This window comes from Hemiscyllium ocellatum, chromosome 28 (assembly GCF_020745735.1).
Source record: "Hemiscyllium ocellatum isolate sHemOce1 chromosome 28, sHemOce1.pat.X.cur, whole genome shotgun sequence".
In the NCBI taxonomy this organism is placed as follows: domain Eukaryota; kingdom Metazoa; phylum Chordata; class Chondrichthyes; order Orectolobiformes; family Hemiscylliidae; genus Hemiscyllium; species Hemiscyllium ocellatum.
Genome location: NC_083428.1, coordinates 3434960 through 3458296, shown reverse-complemented (window position 1 = coordinate 3458296; position 23337 = coordinate 3434960). Strand labels below are relative to the sequence as shown.

General features: G+C 45.3%; 1 protein-coding gene across 2 annotated transcripts in view; it reads left to right on the top strand.

Annotated features, from left to right (window-relative positions):
* Positions 1 to 23337, top strand: part of ano8b (anoctamin 8b) — a 121087-nt gene that overhangs the window by 73843 nt on the left and 23907 nt on the right. For both annotated transcript variants that reach the window (XM_060846363.1, XM_060846362.1), the window contains 4 exons: positions 298 to 459; positions 2914 to 3066; positions 5643 to 5769; positions 11455 to 11510. In XM_060846363.1, coding sequence (XP_060702346.1) covers positions 298 to 459; positions 2914 to 3066; positions 5643 to 5769; positions 11455 to 11510 — 498 coding nt within the window. The remainder of the gene's footprint in view (positions 1 to 297; positions 460 to 2913; positions 3067 to 5642; positions 5770 to 11454; positions 11511 to 23337) is intronic.

The window sequence follows — 23337 nt, the reverse complement described above, 5'->3', positions numbered from 1 at the left end:
GACCCTGTCCTTTGGATGTGAGACTGAACCAAGACCTCACCTGCCCTCGTTAGGTGATGCTAAAGATTCTGGGGCACTATTTCAAAGGAGGATGAGAATGTTCTCCTCAATATTTAACCTTCAGCCATTGGTTGACAATGTCACGTTGCTTTATGTGAGTTTATGCTGTGTGCCACGTTTCCTGCATTCCGACAGGTGACTGCACTGCAAAAGCCCTTCATCAGCAATAAGGCCCTCTAGGATGTCCTGAGGTCATGAAAGGTGCTATATAAATGCAAGTCTTTCTTTCCTTAACAGACCAGCCGTGATGTGATCTGTGTGGCTTTTGCCCTGTTTAATGTTGTGTGGACCACCTTGTTTCTGGAAGGTTGGAAGCGCCAGAGTGCGGAGCTTGCCTACAGATGGGGAACACTCGACCGGCCAGCAGAGCTTATTGAGGAGCCCCGGACCCAGTTCAGGGTGAGAATGACTCACATATTGCGAATATCTTTACCCACATGGTTTACACACAGTAACATCCAGAATGTAATCTGAACAGGAAATCACGCTTCTTACTGACAGAGAATGTAAAGGTTTAGTAACAGGCCATTCCACCCAAACAGGCCCTGAGCAATGTGGGCTATGGAGAGAAATTCAGGAAAGTAGGGTGAGCTGACAAACCAGACCCTTTTTGACTTCAAGTCACGTTTTCCAACTAAGTCTGAAACATCGAGACCAGATTCTTGTTATTCCACATTCACACATCATTGGGACTGTCATGTTAAACTGTTCAAGGGGAGCGCTGGGGCTGGAGTCGGAGCGCTGGGGCTGGAGTCGGAGAGCTGGGGCTGGAGTTGGAATGCTGGGATGCAGAAGGGGTTACAAGAGTCAAAGTGCATGTCCTAGCTACCCCCAGAGTGTCCTGATAGGAAGGGCCTGTATGTGATTCCTGTTGTGGTTTGGGTGCCAATGGCACTACTGTGTTTCCTTGGTGGATGGGACATCTGGGTTGAGGGTAAGGTCCCCTCAGAAATAGGATGGAGTGCAGGTTTGTGGGCATACCCTGCAGACTCTGAGCCTGCTGGACCTGGTTCTCCATGGCAGCTACCAATCTGGACATGGGAGGCAGAGCCAGATGATCACATGCCCTGAAGCAGCAGGTGCCCCACTGCATTGCTGCAGGCCCGCACTCTGTGACTCAGTTTGCCCACTGCCTTCACTAAACCCTGCTGCCCCTGTCCCTGCTAGTGCATGGTAAGGGCATTGCTGATTGTCAAACACCAAAGACTTCTCTTGTGCCTGGATCCGAGCAGGTGCTCAGTCTCTTGGAGAGCTCCAAGTGCCAGCGGACTGGGTCACATCTCCCTTGGCCAGCTGCAGGGATGGGCCAGTGAAGTGCCACCAACCACGCTCCTGACTCTGATCCAGCTAACACAACCACCTGAGGGGTCAGTACCTGAGCTGGTGGATGGTGCAGGAAACAACCTTTCTCGTCTCTGTGCTCTGCCTGAGGTAGAGGGCGAGAGGTCATGCTAAACCGTTCTGTTGACCAGAGATCAGTCTTCCCACTCACTCCTGCAGGAGACAAAAGAGGGAAAGTATCATCACTGACGGCTAAAAGTTGTGGAATGAGAATAAGACGCCCAGAGTGAACAAGGCCCTGGTGATTAGGGTTCTGAGATATCCTGGCAATGGAAAATATTTCCAGCTCTAGTGAGTGAGAGAATCAGACCAGCATTAGATGAGAAGGTGCCTGGGTGTGGTATATAATTAATGAGGGGAGTTTGGGATGAACGTGTCAGAAAATTCTTTCAATCAAGTAGAAAGAACCTATCATTTGTCAAAAAAACTGACTTTTAATCAATTTCTGTTGAGATTCAGCTCAAATATTCATCTCTTTTCCCAGCAATATTCTTTACAGATACTCAAACTCAGTAAAACATAACTCCTATTTAACTTTCCCATTTTTGATTTAATTGAATCTTTCCAGTTCTGATTGTCTCTGGATTTTGTTTTCCGTTCTGACAGTCGGGAAACTTTTGTGAACTTTCACAAGTTGGAGATTTCATTAAACTCCCACAGCCTGAGGATTTCTCACAAACCAGCAAGGTGCCCTTCTGCTGGGATGGAATCTGATACTTCCCTGAACTGAAACATGATTTTTTTCTCAACCTATTAGTTGACTATTTGTTTTTGTTTAAATCCCAGTGTTGCAAACACTTCATTAATTAACAACCCAGGTATCTCATGAAGTCATTTAACTTAAATCACATGCTTTCTTGGGAATGATATCCTTGGTTTACTGTTCCAAATGACCTTCTAATCTCTAGTGAAAAAGTTATCTTCAGAAAACTAAACTGAACAATCTATTTTATTGCTATTTTAAAACCCAAATTCCTGACTTATAAACCCGTATCTCACGATTTTCTGTTTGATATTTTAATGATTTGATTTGATTTGACTTATTACTATCACGTGTACCAAAGTAAAATGTAAAGTGTTGTCTAATGCACTTTACAGGCAAATTGGACAATACAAATACACCAAGGTAACAGGTCAGAGTGCAGGATACAATGTTACAGCCACAGAGAAGATACAGAGAGAGAGATCAGCATTAACATCAAAAAGGTCCATGCAAAGCCTGATAACAGCGCGGAACAAGCTGTTCTTCATACATATATACAAATGGCTATATCTTCTGCCAGACAGTAGAGGATGGAAGAGAGTGTGACTAGTGTGGGAGGGTCTTTGATTATGTAGGTTGCTTCCAATGCGTTGGGAAGTATAGATGAAGTCAATGGATGGAGGGTTGGATTGCGTGATGGACCAGGCTGTGTTCACAACTCTCTGCTGCTTCTCACAGTCTTGGGTAGAGCAGTTGGCATTTTAATACTTTCCATCTCTCTCTCTCTCTCTGTCCCCCATCCCTGGCAGGGTGTCAAGCGTGTCAGTCCAGTTACAGGTTGCGAGGACTTCTATTATCCACCTTGGAAACGGAGGTTGTTCCAGTACTTTGTCAGTCTTCCCGTCTGTCTCTTCTGTCTCTGCGTGGTCTTCTTGACCATGTTAATCTGTTTTGAACTGCAGGTTAGTACCAGCCTCCTGTCTCACAGATGACCCATTTGTGAAACCTTGTACAACGTGATTAAAGGATGATTGTAATTCTTCTTGTGAGGATAGAGCAGCCGTTTTGTAAACATGAAATGGGAAGCCTCGTGTGCCATAATTTGAGTCCAGATTCCCAAGGATGTTCCACAACTTAACAGAGAAAAATATTCATTCGAGATCTAGCTCTGCAAATATCAAACACATTGATTTAGAGAATTGTAGCCCAACTACATTTCATTGCAAGTCTAATGCAAGCAAAGAACATTAACCGATAAAATGAGTTCTCTTTTACTGCTATCAAAAAATAATCCCAGTGGATCCGAATCCTTTCTCAATTACTCCTGCTGTACGCAATCCCAAATAGCCCAACTCCCTTCTCATTCTCTCCCTCTGTACATTATTACAATGGACCCAAGCCCCTTCCCATTCTCTCCCACTGTACATTGTCACAATGGACCCAAGCCCCTTCCCATTCTCTCCCACTGTACATTATTACAATGGACCCAAGCCCCTTCCCATTCTCTCCCTCTGTACATTGTTACAATGGACCCAAGCCCCTTCCCATTCTCTCCCACTGTACATTGTCACAATGGACCCAAGCCCCTTCCCATTCTCTCCCTCTGTACATTATTACAATGGACCCAAGCCCCTTCCCATTCTCTCCCTCTGTACATTATTACAATGGACCCAAGCCCCTTCCCATTCTCTCCCACTGTACAATGTCACAATGGACCCAAGCCCCTTCCCATTCTTTTCCGATGTGCAATCCCAACGATCAATAAGTTGCCAAACCCTGTTAATTATAATTCATACAAGGTGATAGTTCATATAATAAAATGTTTTCTTTATGTTCCAATATGTTGCATTGATGAACTTTGAACTCACATAGTCAAGGTACAGGTCAGAGGAATGCTTAATGGGATGAGAGAGTTATTGGGATCAGGCACAAACCAGTCTCATGGGCATCCCACTGAAGGGATGTTGCAGAGCTCCAATCTGCATCAGAGTCTCATCAGCCACTATATAGTGGATGGGAAAGCCAGTGGTACCCAGTGTATGCAGGGTAATGCTGTGGTCTATTCCAGTATCCTCTGTATTTTGTCTGTGTCAGCTTTGTCCAACAGCTCTCTGAGAATTGTGATTTGTTAATAAATTAAACATTGTCACATATAATCTAAACTTACAGTCTGGGGCAGCAGTGGTGGGGTGCTGCATTGCCAATAGTGGTCTTTCAGATGAGACATAAAATAACTTGTTTATTAGTATCATATAATTTTAAAATGATTACATTGCAGAGGGAGACCATTCAGCCTGTCAGGGTGAAACCAGCTCTGTGCGAGAGAAATTAATCTGGTCCCACTCCCCTATCCTTTCTCCATAACCCTGGGAAAATGGTTTGCAGGCACATAGCCAATTCTCTCTTGAAAGGCACAATTGAACCTGTGTCCGACTCTCTTAGCCAGAGTCCTTCTTACCATCCACTGCATAAAAATTGTCTCTCCTTAATGCTTTTGGTTCTTTTACCAACACAGTCAGAACAGCCAAGGAGACCCACTGTTTGATATACTCAGGTACTGGTGTAATGCCAGATTTATCAGCTCTACGTCCAGTGATGGGTAGTTTATATCAACCAGCATGTCCCTTCATGTTTGGAATATGCAGAGTACTGACCATATTAAACGTATTGTCCAATGTTAAATGTGATTCCATAACTGGATAACACTTGCTAAAGAAGCCCAATGATGCTGAGACTCACACCATTGTCCAGTTTAAGCTTATCAGTCGAGCTTGCAATGCAGATCACTTCCTCTTGCTAGAGACTGTCCTGTGTCCATTCCCAGGGCCCTGTCCATTTGTTCAATATGTCCTTTCATCTAAACCAAATGTTTGGATTAACCATTCCCTTGTACAATTTACAATGCAATGCCTTGGCACATCAGAGTGAACTTCCCTGATTTGAAGTTAAATAAACACTTGAGGGTTAACTGTTCCCTGGTGCATTTCCCATGGCAATACCTCAACCAATCAATTGCCAACCAATCAGCACCCTTTTCTTATGCACTATAAATTGTTGCTCCCATTGAAGTTTGATATTCTTGCAATTCAGTCCTGATGAGTGCAAAACAGAACACTTTGACAACATATCCCTTTTCTTCAACAAAAAACTAATCAAATAAAAGCAGTGGTCTTAATATGGCCCCTGGGGATAACCTTTTTCTATCCTGCGAAACACCCATTTACAACCACTTCCTGTTTCCTGTCACTTAACTAGGATTGTAAATTAAAGAACCCATAAAATTATCCAGAGATCAGAGGATTTACTCTAGTGACCTAGTCATTATTTATCCCTTAAATCAACACTATTATAAACAGATTTTTAATCTTTTATTTCAGCTGTTACTAATATTGAGTTGCTGGCTCAGTGAACTACACAAGAATAGTCACTGCACTCCAATAATAATTCTGTGTGCCTGAGACTGATTCAGAGGGCTTGCTTTTCTCAAGTATACCCAATGTTTTGTTCATAAGTTATTTTCTGCTTTCCCATTTTCCAGGAATTTGTGTCAAGTATCAAAGAATTGCCACGGATTGTCACCTATTTTCCTAAAATCTTTTTAGCTGTTGTGATTACAATTTTTGACGATGTTTACAAGAAAATTGCCTACTGGCTAAACGACATGGGTATGTACAAAATATATTTTCCATTATGGGGAGTGGGCTGGTGTAGCTGGGGCCAATCACACCATCCTTGGGGGTATTCTTCACAGTTACTTCACTTTATTAAGAATTTTTTCTTATTTATTTGTGGAATGTGGATGTTGCTGGCTGGCCATCGTTTACTGCCTGTCCCCAGTTGCCCCTTGAGAAGGTGGGGGTGAGCTGCCTTCCTGAACCATCACAATTCATGTGCTGTGGGTTGGCCCACAATGTCTCTTAGGGAAGGGCATTAAACCCAGCGACAGTGAAGGAACAGCGATATTCCAAGTTAGGATGGTGAATGACCTGGGGGGGGAGCTTGCAGGAGGTGCTGTTCCCAAATGCATGATGCTCTTCTCTTTCTAAATGGAAGTAGATGTTAGCTATTAGTGAGTGTCAATGGTAGAGGGAGTGAATATTTAAGATGGTGAGTGTGTCGCCAGTCAAGTGGTTTTTGCATTCATTCACAGCATATTGGCCTCACTGGCCAGGCTAGCATTTATTGCTCATCCCTAATTGCCCAGAGGGCAGTCAAGGGTCAACCACATTGCCATGGGTTTGGAGGCACATATAGGCCAGGCTTGGTAAGAATGACAATTTCCTTCCCTCAAGGGCATTAGTGAACTAGATCAAACTTCTTGGGGCGACAATCCCAATAAGATGATCATCAACTCTGTGGGAAGTGAGGGAGGTGATTGCTGGGCCTCTTACTGAGATATTTGTATTGTCGATAGTCACAGGTGAAGTGCCGGAAGACATGAGGTTGGCTAACGTGGTGCCACTGTTTAAGAAGGGTGATAAGTACAAGCCAGGGAACTATAGACCAGTGAGCCTGACTTGGTGGTGGGCAAGTTGTTGGAGGGAATCCTAAGGGACAGGATGTACATGTATTTGGAAAGGCAAGGACTGATTAGGGGTGGTCATCATGGCTTTGTGCATGGGAAATCATGTCTCACAAACTTGATTGAGTTTTTTTGAAGAAGTATCAAAGAGGATTGATGAAGGCAGAGCGGTAGATATGATCTGTATGGACTTCACGAAGGCATTCGACAAGGTTCCCCATGGGACACTGGTGAGCAAGGTTAGATCTCATGGAATACAGGGAGAACGAGCCATTTGGATACAGAACTGGCTCAAAAGTAGAAGAGAGAGGTAGTGGTGGAGGGTTGTTTTTCAGACTGAAGGCCTGTGACCAGTGGAGTGCCACAAGGATCGGTGCTGGGTCCTCTACTTTTTATCATGTATATAAATGATTTGGATGTGAGCATAAGAGGTATAGTTAGTAAGTTTGCAGAGGACACCAAAATTAGAGATATAGTGGACAGCAAAGAAGGCTACCTCAGATTACAGTGGGATCTTGATCAGATGGGTCAATGGGCTGAGAAGTGGCAGATGGAGTTTAATTCAGATAAATGCGAGGTGCTGCATTTTGGGAAAGCAAATCTTAGCAGGACTTATACACTTAATGGTAAGGTCCTGGGGAGTGTTGCTGAACAAAGAGACCTTGGAGTGCAGGTTCATAGCTCCTTGAAAGTAGAGTCACGGGTACATAGAATAGTGAAGTAGGCATTTGGTATGCTTTCCTTTATTGGTCAGAGTATTGAGTAGAAGAGTTGGGAGGTCATGTTGCGATTGTACAGGATATTGGTTATGCCACTTTTCAAATATTGCGTGCAATTCTGGTCTCCTTCCTATTGGAAAGATGTTATGGAACTTGAAAGGGTTGAGAAAAGATTTACAAGGATGTTGCCAGGGTTGAAGGATTTGAGCTAGAGGGAGAGGCTGAACAGACTGGGGCTGTTTTCCCTGGAGCATCAGAGACTGAGGGGTGACCTTATAGAGGTTTAGAAAATCATGGATAGGATAAATAGACAAAGTCTTTTCCCTGGGGTGGGGGAGTCCAGAACTAGACGGCATAGTTATAGGATGAGAAGGGAAAGATATAAATGAGACCTAAGGGGCAACGTTTTCACTCAGAAGGTGGTATGGAATGAGCTGCCAGAAGATGTGGTAGAGGCTGGTACAATTGCAACATTGGAGTTTGCACATTCTCCCCGTGTCTGCGTGGGTTTCCTCCGGGTGCTCCGGTTTCCTCCCACAGTCCAAAGATGTGCGGGTCAGGTGAATTGGCCATGCTAAATTGCCCGTAGTGTAAGGTAAGGGGTATGTGTAGGGGTATGGGTGGGTTGCGCTTCGGCGGGTCGGTGTGGACTTGTTGGGCCGAAGGGCCTGTTTCCACACTGTAAGTAATCTAATTTAAAAGGCATCTGGATGGGTATATGAATAGGAAGGGTTTGGAGGAATATGGGCCAAGTACTGGCAAGTGGGACTAGATTGGGTTGGGATATCTGGTCGGCATGGACGTGTTGGACCGAATTCCTGATGAAGGGCTTTTGCCCGAAAGGTCGATTTTCCTGCTCCTCAGATGCTGCCTGACCTGCTGTGCTTTTCCAGCACCACTCTGATCTAGACTCTGGTTTCCAGCATCTGCAGTCCTTGTTTTTACCGAGTTGGACTGAAGAATCTGTTTCCATGCTGTACTTCTTTATGACTCTATGGTAGCTCAGTGGTTAGCACTGCTGCCTCACAGTGCCAGGGACCTAGATTCGATTCCAGCCTTGGCCGACTGTCTGTGTGGCATTTTCACATTCTCCCCATGTCTGTGTGGATTTCCTCCCACTGTCCAAAGATGTGCAGGTTAGATGAATTGGCTATGCTACATTGTCGATAGTGTTCAGGTATGTGTAGGTTAGCTGCATTAGTCAGGCGTAAATATAGGGAAATAGGTCTAGGTGGGTTACTCTTTGGAGGGTGGGTGTGGACATGCTGGGCTGAAGGGCCGGTTTCCACACTGTCAGGATTCTGAGTGTCATTGGAGCTGAACTTGTTCAGGCAAGTCACAAGAATTCCCTCACACACCTAGCTTGTGCCTTGTCGTTGGTGAACAAGTTTTGGAGACTCAGGAGGTGAGTTATTTGCCACAGTATTCCTTGCCTCTGATCTGACCTTCTAGCCATTGCATTTGTGTGGCAAGTCCAATTCAATTTCTGGTCAATGGTGAACTTGGCTGTGTGTGGGAACAGTTATATGGTGGGACTAATGAAGCTAGGGTTTTGAGGGGAATGTGCAGGGGGTCGTGTTCCCAAATATCTGCTGCCCTTGTCCTTTCAGGTGGAAGTAGATGGCAGCTACTGCTGAATGTCAGCTGGGTTTGTGCTCCCTGGTTCAGAAAAGTTAAAGAGAGTTTTAAAGAGAGGTGTCCAAAATTAGGAAGAGTTTTGACAGAGCAGTTGGATTAGTATTTTGGAAATGCAGCTGGATTTTTCTCAGGTTTTGAGTATCTCCGATCTTCAATTAAAATCCTCGCTCTAGAGTCACAAATTGCTACAGTGACACTATTTTTCCTGATGAAGGGTTTATGCGTGAAATGTCGATTATCCTCAGATGCTGCCTGACCTGCTGTGCTTTTCTAGCACCACATTCTTGACGGTGGCACTTTTTTAACCATATTAGGACAAACCTCCCCGGATCCAGGTTTAGTGGTAAAGTTGCTATTGTTCTACCAAACCATTGGGCTGCTCTCATTAGCGAGAGAGAACTAGTGATGGTGATGACTAAGCTGTTGCGTAAGTCTGTCTTGCAAACCAGTCAACTGAGCTAACTAATACTAGTGAGCTAGATGGATATTTGTGGCGTTTGACAGTGGTCATGTAGCTACCATTAGACTGGCTTGTAATTAAATTCAGATTTCACCAGCGGCTGTGGTGGGATTTGAATCCTTTAAGCTGGGTTTTGGGTTAGGAGCCCAGTGACATTGCCACTATGTCTACACAATATTGATATTGAGATTACATGACCAAACCTACAGTTCAAAAATGGACATCCTTGAGACTCTTTATATTGTCACCTGATGTGTATTGTACTGCACACTGTGATTGCACTGTCAGACCTGGCTCTCGATCTACCATGATCATCACACCGACATCACCCTCTAACCCGTATTTCTAACTCAAACCAGCCTTCCAGCTTCCCAGATTTCCACTTGGTTGAGTCTCACCTCCTCCTTTCTTGGTGGATGTTGAGGATTTTCAGGTTAAATTAGGAGCATAAACTCGTGGATTAGCGTTTAGAAGTTTAAGGGCTGATCTAATCGAGGTGTTTGCAATGATTCAAGCAGCTGATGGAGTCAATTTGAAAGAAACTGGGGGTTGTGGGAGTCCAGAATAAGAGGCAGAACCTTAAGATCCAAGTCCGACCTTTCGGAGCGATGTCAGGAAGCATTTTCTGACACAGAGGTCGCAGGGAATCTGGAACTCTTCCCCCAAGAAGCACGAGGAGATTTCAAGACTGAAGCTGAGAGATTGTTGGATAAATGGAGTCATGGCACACGTTGGCTAGGATCTAACAGGTGGAGAAACAGACTGGAGAGGTTAAAGAAGTCTGCTCTCCTTCCCAGATTACAGAGGACTGAGATACCTGCAGATCCTTCTACCTGCTCCCAAAAAGCCGTTTTGAGAGGGACAGCTTTCATTGGTTCAGAAGAGTTTCGGTGATTCGGGGAACACCCCATAAGCACCGCTATGAAACCAGGTCAAGATCTACGAGTGTAGACTGGCTTTGAACTGAATTCATACTGGGGTTTACACAAGACTGGTCAATCTGTTTATTGGAAAGCTGGCACCAGTAATTTTCATTACTGTTAGCACAGACACAGATGATATACAGAGACATTGTGGGGTTTATTAATCTCCTGTGTACGTTATATTCAGTGTTTCATTTGTCTTCATTTTATTTTTAGATAGCTCCTATCCGTCCTGACTGTCTATCTCACAGCTCCCAAACTCCACTCCCCACCCTCACAGCCTTGTCCCCACCCTGAAAACCCACTCTCATGATCCCTGCCTCCCACCAGCCCGAGTATTGTTCCCCTACTCCCACTGACTCCATCCCCACAATCCCCACAATCCCCACTCTCCTGATACGCTGCAGCTCTTCAAACTGTGCAGTACCTTGCTATGCCTCCCCCCTCCAACCTGCTTGGGGTATTTCACTCCGGGGTATTTCATTTGCCCAGTGGGTGAAGTGGAAGTACGCCCAGTCATCTTAGGGTCAACGCTGGTCACCACGGGCTCCATGCAATCTCATCTCAGTCATTGGAGGGTCACCACGGGGTCAGCCGTGAATCATTGCAAGTCAGTGTGGGGTCAGCACAGGGTCATTGCAGGGTCACGATAGGGTCAGTAGTCGGTCTTTGCATGTCACCATGAGGACAGTGCAGGGTCAACGCGGGGTCAGCATTGAGGATGTCGGAAACCCATGGGTTTATACTGTGCCACAATTCCGACCAAACCTGCTCCTGATTGGTTCTGCACAATTCCAAAAGGTCAGTATTGCCATATCTCAGCTGCAAATGTGTTGCTGGTCAAAGCACAGCAGGCCAGGCAGCATCTCAGGAATAGAGAATTCGACGTTTCGAGCATAAGCCCTTCATCAGGAATATTCCTGATGAAGGGCTTATGCTCGAAACGTCGAATTCTCTATTCCTGAGATGCTGCCTGGCCTGCTGTGCTTTGACCAGCAACACATTTGCAGCTGTGATCTCCAGCATCTGCAGACCTCATTTTTTACATTGCCATATCTCAGTCATGTTTCTCTCTATTTGCTTTACAGAGAATTACCGTTTACAGAGTGCCTACGAGAAACACCTCATCATTAAACTAGTTTTGGTAAGTGTTAACTCAGTTTAAATTGAGTCTTCAGCTGTTGTAGAACTATTTATGAATTAGAAGGGGACCATTCAGTCCATTGAGTCCTTACCGGAGTCCCACGGAGTGATCCAGTTGGTGTCAATCCTCTGTACAGTGCCCATCACCCAACAACCCTGTTTCCTTGATGTGCTTATCCAATTTCCTTTGCAAATCATCGATTGTTTCCACAATCCTCATGGATGGAGTGCTGCAGATCCTTCTCACTCACTGTGTCAAAAAGATCTTCCTCACATCACTTCCTGCATCGCTTATCCTTATTAAACCCGTGATCCTAGTGCTTGTTACTTTCAGAATTTGACCTTATCAAAATCCCGGACAGGTCCAGCATATCTCCCCCATCTCCTTCATGGGAAACAGCCCCAGCGTTGCCAATTACCTAGTGAATGTTGTGAGCTCTGTATGGGGGAAGCAATGGCCTCGTGGCAGATGGTGGAATTGAGATTGTAATGATGACCAAAAAATCATTGTCTATTGCTGGGGGGAGCTAGGAAGTGAAAAAGAATTCCATCTGGTTTACTCAAGTTCCTTAGGAAAGGAAACTGCCATTTTTAACTGCTATAATCTATACGCTTCTCCGGACCCACAGCAGTGTGGTTGCCTGTAACTGCCCTCAAATAGGAATGGGCAATAAATGCTGGCCAAGCCAGTGACACCCACATCTTCTGAATGAATAAAAAACTCTTCTTCCATTCTGACTGGACTTGAAATAGAGTCATAGACATGTACAGCATGGAAACAGGCCCTTCAGTCCAACCCGTCCATGCCGACCAGATATCCCAACCCAATCTAGTCCCACCTGCCAGCACCCAGCCCATATCCCTCCAAATCTATTCATATACTCCATCCAAATGCCTCTTAAATGTTGCAATTGTACCAGCCTCCACCACTTCCTCTGGCAGCTCATTCCATAAAGGTACCACTCTCTGTGTATTGTCTACTTCTCTGCCCACAGATACTGCCAGACCTGCTGAGTTTCTCCAGCATTCTCTGTGATTGTTTGAGAACTCTGTTTTTATTATTGTCAACTAGGTAACCTGCTAATGAATCTCCGGCTGCAGTTTTAACCGAGGCCAAAGTTTAAACCAGCTTGACCAAACTTCCCAGCATGCTTTATTGTAGCTCACAACCATTTCCCTGCTGGCCACTGAACCAGTGGTAAATCTCCTCTGCACCCTTTCAAGAACCTTCACATCTTTCCTCAAATGTAGTGACCAAAATTGAATAGAAAGCTCTAATTGGGGCCTCCACTCTCTCAGGACATCCTACCAACTTCAAAAATCACTCCATGTGAACCCCTCCGTTCCTCTGGCTCTGCACACTCAAATATTCTTCTTCCAAAATTCATCAGCTCACTCCTCCCTGTGTTAAATTCTGATAGTTGTTGTAGGTAATTCAATCATTCTCATTGTTTGCCATTTCTCTGAGTTTGCTATTATTGCTAAATTTTGAAATTTATTTTAAGATTCCAGCCATTGATATAAAGCAATGGTCTGAGCACTGAACCTTGATAAAAATCACTGCCTACCACCCTTCATTATGAGAAACAGCCTCCAACTACAACTCAAAATCAGAGCATGCTGGAGAGATCCAGCAGGTCCAGCAGCATCTGTGGACAGAGAAAGCAGAGTTAATGTTTTGGGTCCAGTGATCCTTCTTCTGAACTGATGGTAGCTGGGAAAGGGTTGGTATTGATGCAAAAGATGCATTGGGGGTGATATAACGAGTAACGTAAATGGGGATAGAGCCCAAAGGGAGAGAAAAACAGTTGAACTAAAAAGGAATAGGTAAAGGTCAGCCTTGGGGAAATGAATAGCTGGTAATGAGGACAATTAGTGGCTGACAATGGGTTCTATGTGGTAGCAGCCCATGGGATGACAAGGCCTGGTGTGTTGGGTTGTGGTAAGGACATGGGAGAAAGTGCCCAAGTCCTAAACTGTTGAACTTGATATTTACTAAATCCAGAAGGCTACAGAGTTCCCAAGCAGAAAGTGAGGTGTTGTTCTTAAGACCATAAGACATAGGAGTGAAAGTAAGGCCATTCGGCCCATCGAGTCCACTCCGCCATTCAATCATGGCTGATGGGCATTTCAACTCCACTTACCCCCATTCTCCCCGTAGCCCTTAATTCCTCGTGACATCAAGAATCTATCAATCACTGCCTTGAAGCCGTTTAGCATCCCGGCCTCCACTGCACTCTGCGGCAACGAATTCCACAGGCCCACCACTCTCTGGCTGAAGAAATGTCTCCGCTTTTCTGTTCTGAATTGACCCCCTCTAATTCTAAGGCTGTGTCCATGGGTCCTAGTCTCTTGCAGCTCCTGGTGAGTTTGGCTGGAGACATGCAACATGATTGAGCCAGAGGCCGACCATAACTCACCGCATTCTGAGTTAAGTCAATATTTAATCCAATTGCACAGTTGCCCCCTTTTCTGTAAGCCTCCACTTTAAAGGCAATTTTTAATGCAGTACTTTGACAGATGCTTTCTTAAAATCCATGGTGACAACTTCTACTGCGTTCTTTTCATCTATCCCTTCCTCCTCTGTTACTGAATCAAAAAATTCTAATTAGGTTAGATTAAACACAATCTGCCTTTTACTTACCTGTGCTGACAACCTAATTCATTCAAACCACTCAGAGTTCAAAATCTTACCCACTACTCATGACAAATGAGTCCCAGTGTAATCGCTAGGACTGTCCTTACAGCCTTTTCTGAATAACAGTTTCACATTTCCAGTCCACTGGCCTCATCCCCATGTTTGAAGAATCTTAAAGACCTTCTACAATTGATTGGGTGGCACAGTGGTCCAATGGTGAGCAATGCTGCCTCATAGCACTAGGGATCTGGGTTTGACTGGCCTTGTGTGACCTCATTCCTGAAGAAGGGCTTATGCCCGAAACGTCGATTCTCCTGCTCCTCGGATGCTGCCTGGCCTGCTGTGTTTTTCCAGCACCACATTTTTCAACTCTGGTACTCCAGCATCTGCAGTCCTCACTTTCTCCTGGCCTTGTGTGACTGTCTGAGTGGAGTTTGCACATTCTCCCTGTGTCTGCGTGGGTTTCCTCTGCGTGCTCCAGTTTCCTCCCACAGTCCAAAGACACGCAGGTTAGGTGGATTGGCCATGGGAAATTGTCCCATAGTGTCCAGGGATATGCAGGCTAGGTGGAGTTACAGGGATAGAGTTGAATCTGGGTAGGATGCTCTTCAGAGGGTCAGTGTGGACCCAATGGGCTGAATGGTCTGCTTCAATACTGTAGGGATTATGCTGTTGTATGCTTCAACTTGCTCTCTTAGACAGAGATGAAAGGCATCTGGACAAAATAACTCATTTATCTTCAGCTTTACAAAATCCTGGAGTCCTATTTTCACACCATTCATTAACTTTACTATTTTTGCTTTGGACAGTACTTTGTCAGACTTCTCTTCCTAAGAAAGCACTGATACAAAGTACTCAAAGTACTCTCGTCTTGTCCTTTGCTTTTAAGCTTACGTCAACCTCTTTGTCACTAATAAGACCCAGTTTCCCTCTTATTGCCTGTTTACCTACCAATGCCAGTTTTAAAAAGTAATCATTCATGGGATGTGGGTGTCACTAGCTGGGCCCAGTATTGCCTAGTTGCCCCTTGAGAAAATGGGGTTGAGCCGCCTACTTGAACCATGTGGTTTAGGTAGACCCACAATGCCCTGAGGAGGGAATTCCAGGATTCTGACCCAGCGACAGTGAATGAACGGCGATATATTTCCAAGTCAGGATGGTGAGTGGCTTGTAGGAGAGCATGTAGAGGGTGGTGTTCCCATGTTTCTGCTGTCTTTGACTTTCTAGATGGAAGTGTGGGTGGCACGGTGGCACAGTGGTTAGCACCGCTGCCTCACAGCGCCAGAGACCCAGGTTCAATTCCCGCCTCAGGCGACTGACTGTGTGGAGTTTGCACGTTCTCCCTGTGTCTGTGTGGGTTTCCTCCGGGTGCTCAGATTTCCTCCCACAGCCCAAAGGCGAATTGGCCATGCTAAATTGCCCGTAGTGTTAGGTAAGGGGCAAATGTAGGGGTATGGGTGGGTTTCGCTTCGGCGGGTCGGTGTGGACTTGTTGGGCCAAAGGGCCTGTTTCCACACTGTAAGTAATCTAATCGTTAAGTAATCATGGGTTTGGATGAGGATTTTTCTTCAGCCAGGTAGTGGTGAATCTGTGGAACTCATTGCCACAGAGGGCTGTGGAGGCCAAGTCATTGAGTGTATTTAAGACAGAGATAAATAAGTTCATGATTAGTATGGCGGGGGGGGGGGGGGATATCAAAGGGTACTGTGAGACGGCAGGAGAATGAGGTTGAGAAACACAATAGCCGTGATTAAATAGTAGAGAAGACTTGATGGGCTGAATGGCCTAATTTTACTCCTATATCCCTGTGGCTTTTTAGAAGGTGCTGTCGAAGAAGCCTTAGTGTTTTTTTTTATCGGTACAGTCAGTAAGTTTGCAGATGACACCAAAATTGGAAGTGTAGTGGACAGCAAAGGAGGTTACCTCAGATTACAACAGGATCTTGACCAGATGGGCCACTGGGCAGAGAGGTGGCAGATAGAGTTTAATTCAAATAAATGTGAGGTGCTGCATTTTGGGAAAGCAAATCTTCGCAGGAGTTATACACTTAATGGTAAGGTCCTGGGGATTGATGCTGAACAAAGAGACTTTGGAGTGCAGGATCATAGATCCTTGAAAGTGTATTTGCAAGTAGATAGGATAGTAAATAAGGCGTTTGGTATGCTTTCCTTTATTGGTCAGAGTATTGAGTACAGGAGTTGGGAGGTCATGTTGCGGCTGTACAAGACATTGATTAGGCCACTGTTGGAATATTGCGTGCAGTTCTGGTCTCCTTCCTATCGGAAAGATGTTGTGAAACTTGAAAGAGTTCAGAAAAGATTTACAAGAATGTTGCCAGGGTTGGAGGATTTGAGCTATAGGGAGAGGTTGAATGGTCTAGGGCTGCTTTCCCTGGAGTGTCGGAGGCTGAGGGGTGTCCTTATAGAGGTTTATAAAATCATGAGGGGCATGGATAGGATAAATAGACAAAGTCTCTTCCCTGGGGTTGGGAATCCAGAATTGGAGGGCATAGGTTTAGGGTGAGACGGGAAAGATATAAAAGGCACCTAACGGGCAAGTTTTTCACGCAGAGGGTGGTACGTGCATGGAATGAGTTGCCAGAGGAAGTGGTGGAGGCTGGTACAATTGCAATATTTAAAAGGCATCTGGATGGGTATATGAATAGGAACGGTTTAAAAGGACATGGGCTGATTACTGGCAGATGGGACTTTATTGGTTTGGATATCTGGTTGGCATGGACGAGTTGGACCGAAGAGTCTGTTTCCATGCTGTACATCTCTATGACTGTATAACTCTATGTGCACCTTGTGGATGGTACACTGAGATTGTTGAGTTCCATTTTGTGTCACTGCCTTTCTATTCTATTCTCACATTCTCTCTTTGCCAGTCATTCTTTCCTCTTCACCTTCTCACTCAACTTACTGCATTTGTCCCAGTTCTTACTTTGTAGAATTCATCTGACATTGCCATACTCTCCTTATTGTTTCATCATAATCTCTCTCTCTCTCTCTCTCTCTCTCTCTGTCGTCTCAGATAAAGCCTGGCTCCCTTACCTTTTGACCTCGGAATGTGCCGATCCTATTCTCTTACAGTTTTTTCTGTCAGTTTCTGGTTCCACTGGATACGCCTTACTCATCTCCTTGAAATGGGTCCTTTTTCAATTTGGGTGTTGTATATTGTTCCTGCTTCTCCTCCATTACCAATGTAAATGTTATGATCACTCTTACCCAAATGCCCCCCTAGACACTTGATCCATTTGACCCATCTAATTGACTTGCACCAGATTCAGTAAAGCCTCATTCAACAACTTACTGATCAAGGGCGTCTTCCCAAGCATGTTTCAGAAACCTGAGTGTTCTTGAAAAAAGACACATTTTGTCAAATACTTCTGCCATGTACTCATTAGGACAATTCCTAAAAATCTCAATGTAAAGGGAAGCAACATTTTATCCAGTATGAGAAGGGAGTTCTGATCAGTTTAAGGTGAACACTGATAGAATCATTGCCTTGGAGAATCCACAAGTGAATGATGACTAACAGGTAACTGCCAGGCTTTGTTTAAATATTAATCTGGGCATGTTGACTCTGATTGTTCAAGACATTGCCCTGGGTAAGACTGGAGAATGTCTATTGTCTTTTTGGTTGACCTGAAATAAAAATGTGAAAGGTAAAGTCAGCATTATCCCAGAAGACCATTGGATTGTTTTCTCCTTTAGACAGAAACAACAAGTGTTTAGTTTAACCTCAGGGTCATCTCATCTTCAGCAGTGTTCAGGTTCTGAACCACCAAATGATTATCCATTTCAATCACTTCTCTTCCTTACCCGTTATCCCAGTGTCATCCCAATCAATATTTGAGGAATTAATGCCCCACAAAATCATAACCTTACCGTTTTTACACATCTCTAATTTCCCTGCAGGTATGTTCTGCTCTCTCATGCTGTGTTGCACTCTCTCTGACTCAGAATACACCCTTTAGTCTAACTCATCCATGCCGAACAGACATCTTAAACTGATCTAATCCCATTCCTGTTGCTCTCTTGTCTGTCTCACTCTCGCTCTTTCTTGCTGTCCCTTTCTTGTGCTCTCTCTCTCTCTTCCTTTCTCAATCACTCTGTTGCTCTCTTTCACGCTGTTGCTGTCTCTTTCTCTCTCACTTCCTCTCTCTCCATAGAATAGCCCCAATAGTATGATCCTCCTTTCGTCAGTTCTCCACTCTGACTACATTGGCTCTGACCCTGTTCCCTAAAGGAAATCCTATCTTTCTAATGCTCCATTGCCATCCCTAATCCTCGTTGTTAGCCCTCAGCTCCCAGTCCTGCTCCCCCACCCTTTTCAGCCTGGGAGCTGTCCCTCCCCAGGGCCCTGAGGCCAATATTAGTCCTTTAGTGGGAATTGCAAGACCAGGTTAGACACCTCAGTCCCCACCTCACAAAAAAAAAGCTGCTTCTGCTGAAGCTTTCCTATTCCAGAAGCATTTCTCAAAGTTTTCCCTTCAGACCTCTCCCCACTCTCCACCCCTAATTCAACCTCCTCTCAGCCCTGGGGTGAGGGGCGTGAGGAGAATGGCCTGGGACAGCAGTTGCAAGCTCAGGTGCTGCTCCCTTGCAGATCCCTACATGGAACATGGAACAGTACAGCGCAGGAACAGGCCCTTCTGCCCATCGTGTTGTGCTGAACATGACGCCAAATTAAACTAATCCCTTCTGCCTGCCCTTGGTCCATATCCCTCCCTTGTATATCCATGTGCTTATCGAAAAGTCTCTTAAATGCCCCATTGTATCTCTTCCACCCCTGCCCCGGCAGCATATTCCAGACTCCGACCACTCTCTGTAAAAAAACTTGTCCCTCATATCTTCTTTGAACTTTCCTTCTCTCACATTAAATGCATTTCCACTTATATCAGATGTTTCAACTCTGGGAAAATGATTCTGTCAACCCTAGCTGTTCATCTCATAGTTTTAGAGACTTCTATCAAGTCTCCCCTCAGTCTCCACCGCTCTAGAGAAAACAACCAGAGTTTTTCTAGCATCTTTTCACAGCTCATACCCTCTAATCCAGGCAGCTTCCTGGGAAACCTGTTCTGCACCCTCTCCAAAGCCTCCACATCCTTCCTGTAATGCAGTGACCAGAATTGAACACAATGCTCTAGGTGCGGCCTAACCAATGTCTTATAAAGCTGCAGCGTGACATCCTGACTCAAATACTCAATTCCCCAAACAATAAAAGCAAGCATGCTATTTGCCTCCTTTACCACCCAACCTACTTTCAAGGAGCTATGGACTTGAACCCCAAGATCCCCCTGTACATCAATGCTGTTCAGAGTCCTGCCATAAACTGTATTCTTTTCCTTAACATTTAATCTCCCAAAGTGTAGCACCTCACACTTATCCGGATTAAACTCCATCTGCCATTTCTCCACCCATATCTCCAACTAATCTATATCCTGTTGTCTCCTTTGACAACCTTCTACACTATCCACAACTCCACCAATCTTTGTATCATTTGCCAACTTACTAACCCACCCATCTACATTTTCTTCCAAGTCACTTACCTGTTTCACAAACCGAGGTCTCAGTACAGATCCTGCAGAGCACCACTAGTCACAGACTTCCAGCCTGAAAAACACCCTTCCACCACTACCCACTGCCTCCTATGGGAAAGCCAATTCTGAATCCATGTGGCCAAGTCACTGTGGATCTCATGCATCTTAATCTTCTGGATGAGCTGACCATGAGTTACCTTGTCGAAAGCCTTAGTAAAATCTCCTCCCTGACCTGTTCCCTCCCACATCATCCCCATCCCCCAACCCCCCCAAACCTTCAGACACAACAACCACCATCAACCTAATCCCAAAGGCAACTCCCTAGTACCTGAGCACAGAGAACCCCCTCAATCATGGGCCTCAGTCAATGATGGAGCCCCACTCCCCCCTCCCCACTAGCCCATGGCCTGTTCAGAAGGAAAGTCTCTATTCCTCACTGTCATTCCCACTTCCCGGTGTGAAATGCAGATCTGCCCATCCCCAGGAATTTGGATTGACTGAGAGTCCAGTCTTAGCTTTCTGTCGTGCCAACACCAGGAGGAGGGGTCCACTCCTAGTAACCTTCCCCTGGGGGAGTCTGATGCAGCTATAGCCCCAGTGGCAGGTAGGTCAGAGAAGCTCTGGGGGAAAAGGGGGTGTGGGGACAGCAGAGGGACCAGGAAGAATTGGGTTGGGGGGCACAGAAGCTATTGGGAGATTCCAGGTTTTCAAGCTGAAAGGTGAAAGGACATAGCCAGTCATTCTTGTGTCAGTTCCTTTATTGCTCAGAGTATTGAGTACAGGAGTTGGGAGGTCATATTGCGGCTGAACCGGACATTGGTTAGACCACTTTTGGAATATTGCGTGCAGTTCTGGTCTCCCTCCTATTGGTAAGATGTTGTGAAACTTGCAAGGGTTCAGAAAAAATTTACAAGGATGTTGCCAGGGTTGGAGGATTTGAGCTACAGGGAGAGGCTGAACAGGCTGGGGCTGTTTTCCCTGGAGCATCGGGGGCTGAGGAATGACCTTGTAGAGGTTTATAAAATCATGAGGAGCATGGATAGGGTAAATAGACAAGGTTTTTTACCTAGGGTGGGGGAGTCCAGAACTAGAGGGTGTAGGTTTAGGGTAAGGGGAAAGATATAAAAGAGACTTAAGGGGCAACATTTTCACACAGAGGATGGTACGGGTATTGAATGAGCTGCCAGAGGAAGCGGTGGAGATTAGTACAATTGCAACGTTTAAGAGGCATCTGGACGGGTATATGAATAGGAAGGGTTTGGAGAGATATGGGCTGGGTGCTGGCAGGTGGGAGTCGATGAGGTTAAGCTATCTGGTCGGCATGGACGAATTGGACTGAGCGGTGTGTTTCCGTGTTGTACACCTATGTACACAGCAGACTCTCTGTCTGCTCAGTGTTAAATTTAGAAGCAATGATATTCGAGATTCAGTCAAGCACAACTGCAGCCCAGTAGCAGACTCTGATTCGAGCCCAGGTGCCTCCAACCACCCATGGTGTCACAGTTATCTCTCAGCTTCCCCCCTGCACCCCCCCACCTCGCTGATTTAGCGATGTGCCTACACTTATGGAGCTGAAGATCCCTTTAACCTTTTGCCCAGTATGCTGTTGGGCCTGTGATAATGGCAGTATATCACAGTGTGGAGTAAAAAATGAGGTCTGCAGATGCTGGAGATCACAGCTGCAAATGTGTTGCTGGTCAAAGCACAGCAGGTTAGGCAGCATCTCAGGAATAGAGAATTCGACGTTTCGAGCATAAGCCCTTCATCAGGAATAAGTGGAGACATCTTGGTGTGTCCTTCCCTAGGGTTCACTGGGATGATCCCTGATATGGAGAGATTGTTTTAAGAGCAAAGGTTAATCAGGTTGGGACTCTACTCACTGGAGTTTAGAAGAATGAGGTGATTTCATTGAAACATATTTAAGGATTTTTAAGGGGCTTGACTGTAGATGCTGAGAGGATGCTTCCCCTCACGGACACAGTCTAGGACCAGATGGAGCAGTCACAGAATAAAGGGGGAGCAATTTCAGACTGAGGTGAGGAGGAATTTCTTCTGAGAAGTTGAAGAATCATTGGAAGTCCTTGCCACAGAGAGCAGTGGGGGGCAGAGTCCTTGCGTATATTTAGGGCTGAGATAGATTCTTGTTCAATCAGGGAATTGGCGGTTATGGGGAAAGGGTGGGAAAGTGAATGTGAGGAATGTTGAATCAGCCATGATCTTATTGAATGGTGGAGCAGGCTCGAGGGGCTGAATGGCCTCCTCCTGCTCATACTTCTTATGGTCTTCTGGGTCAGAGTTACAACCACCTCATTTTGAGACACTCTGCCTCAGTCTTAACCTCATGATGCTACCCCACTGGATGTGCACAGAACCATCTTCTCTCTGACACCAATCACTATATGGTGTATTTGTCACTGATTCACCCTTGACCCTGTGCTAAATCCTGTCTCTGGTCTTTGGCTCAAACTCACTTTGTGCGTAAGAGCCTCGCAGCCAGAAATCTTCACCCCAACACTCTCAGCTGGATCTGAACCTGAATTCAATTCTGTGAACTCTGCTTTCTTTCTGCAGATATACTGGACCTTTCGTGTCTCCGGTTAGCACAACACTATCCTGGTTAGTCTCCCACCTTCACCCTCTACAAACAATAGCTCATCCAAAACTCTGTCACCCTGTGTCCTGACTCACTCTACATTCTCTTACATTGAGAAATGGCCGGGCTGGTCACTTGCAGCAACAACTTGCATTTGCCGAGTGTCGTTAATGTTGTAAAACTACCCAATGCACCTTAAAAGAGAACTGTCAAACAAGGGTAGCCACATCGGAGATTTTAGGGCAGGTGACCAGGAATTGGTTTACATCGTAGCTTTTTCAAAACGGACTCACAGGGTGTGGGCATCGCTGGCTGGGCCCAGCGTTAATTGCCCATCCCTAGTTGCCCCTTGAGAAGGTGGAGGTGAGCTGCCTTCTTTAACCACCGCAGGTAGGTAGATGTAGATGCCCATAGTGTCAGTTGAAGGGGTAAATGTAGGAGGATGGGTCTGGGTGGGTTGCTGTTCGGAGGGTCAGTGTGGACTTGTTGGGTTGAAGGGCCTGTTTCCACACTGTAAGTAATCTAATCTAATCTTAGGGAGGGAATTCCATTATTCTGACCCATTGACAGTGAAGGAACAGCGATATATTTCCAAGTCAGGATGGTGGAGGACTTAGAGGGGAACTTGCAGGAGGTGCTGAAATACATATATTACTGTTCAGTCACTGTCACAGGGTCAAAATCCTGGAGTTGATACAGTCCTGGAGATTTTACAGCATGTAAAGAGGTCCTTTGATCCATCAAATATTCACTTGTTCTATTCCATTTCCCAGCACTTGGACTTTAGCCTTTTGTACTGTGACATTTCAGATGCTCATCTAAGTACTCCTTAAATGTCTTCTGCCACCATTACAGACAGTGAGTTCTAGATCCCCACCACCCACTGAGTGAAAAGGTGTTTCTTAAAATCCCCCCTAAACCTTCTACTCCTTACCTTAAAACTGTGCTCTTGGTTATTGACTCTACTAAGGGGAAAGGTTTGTCTTTTATCTGCATCGTCGATGCCCCCAGAACTTTGCACACCTCAATCTGATTCCGGGATAAAAACAATG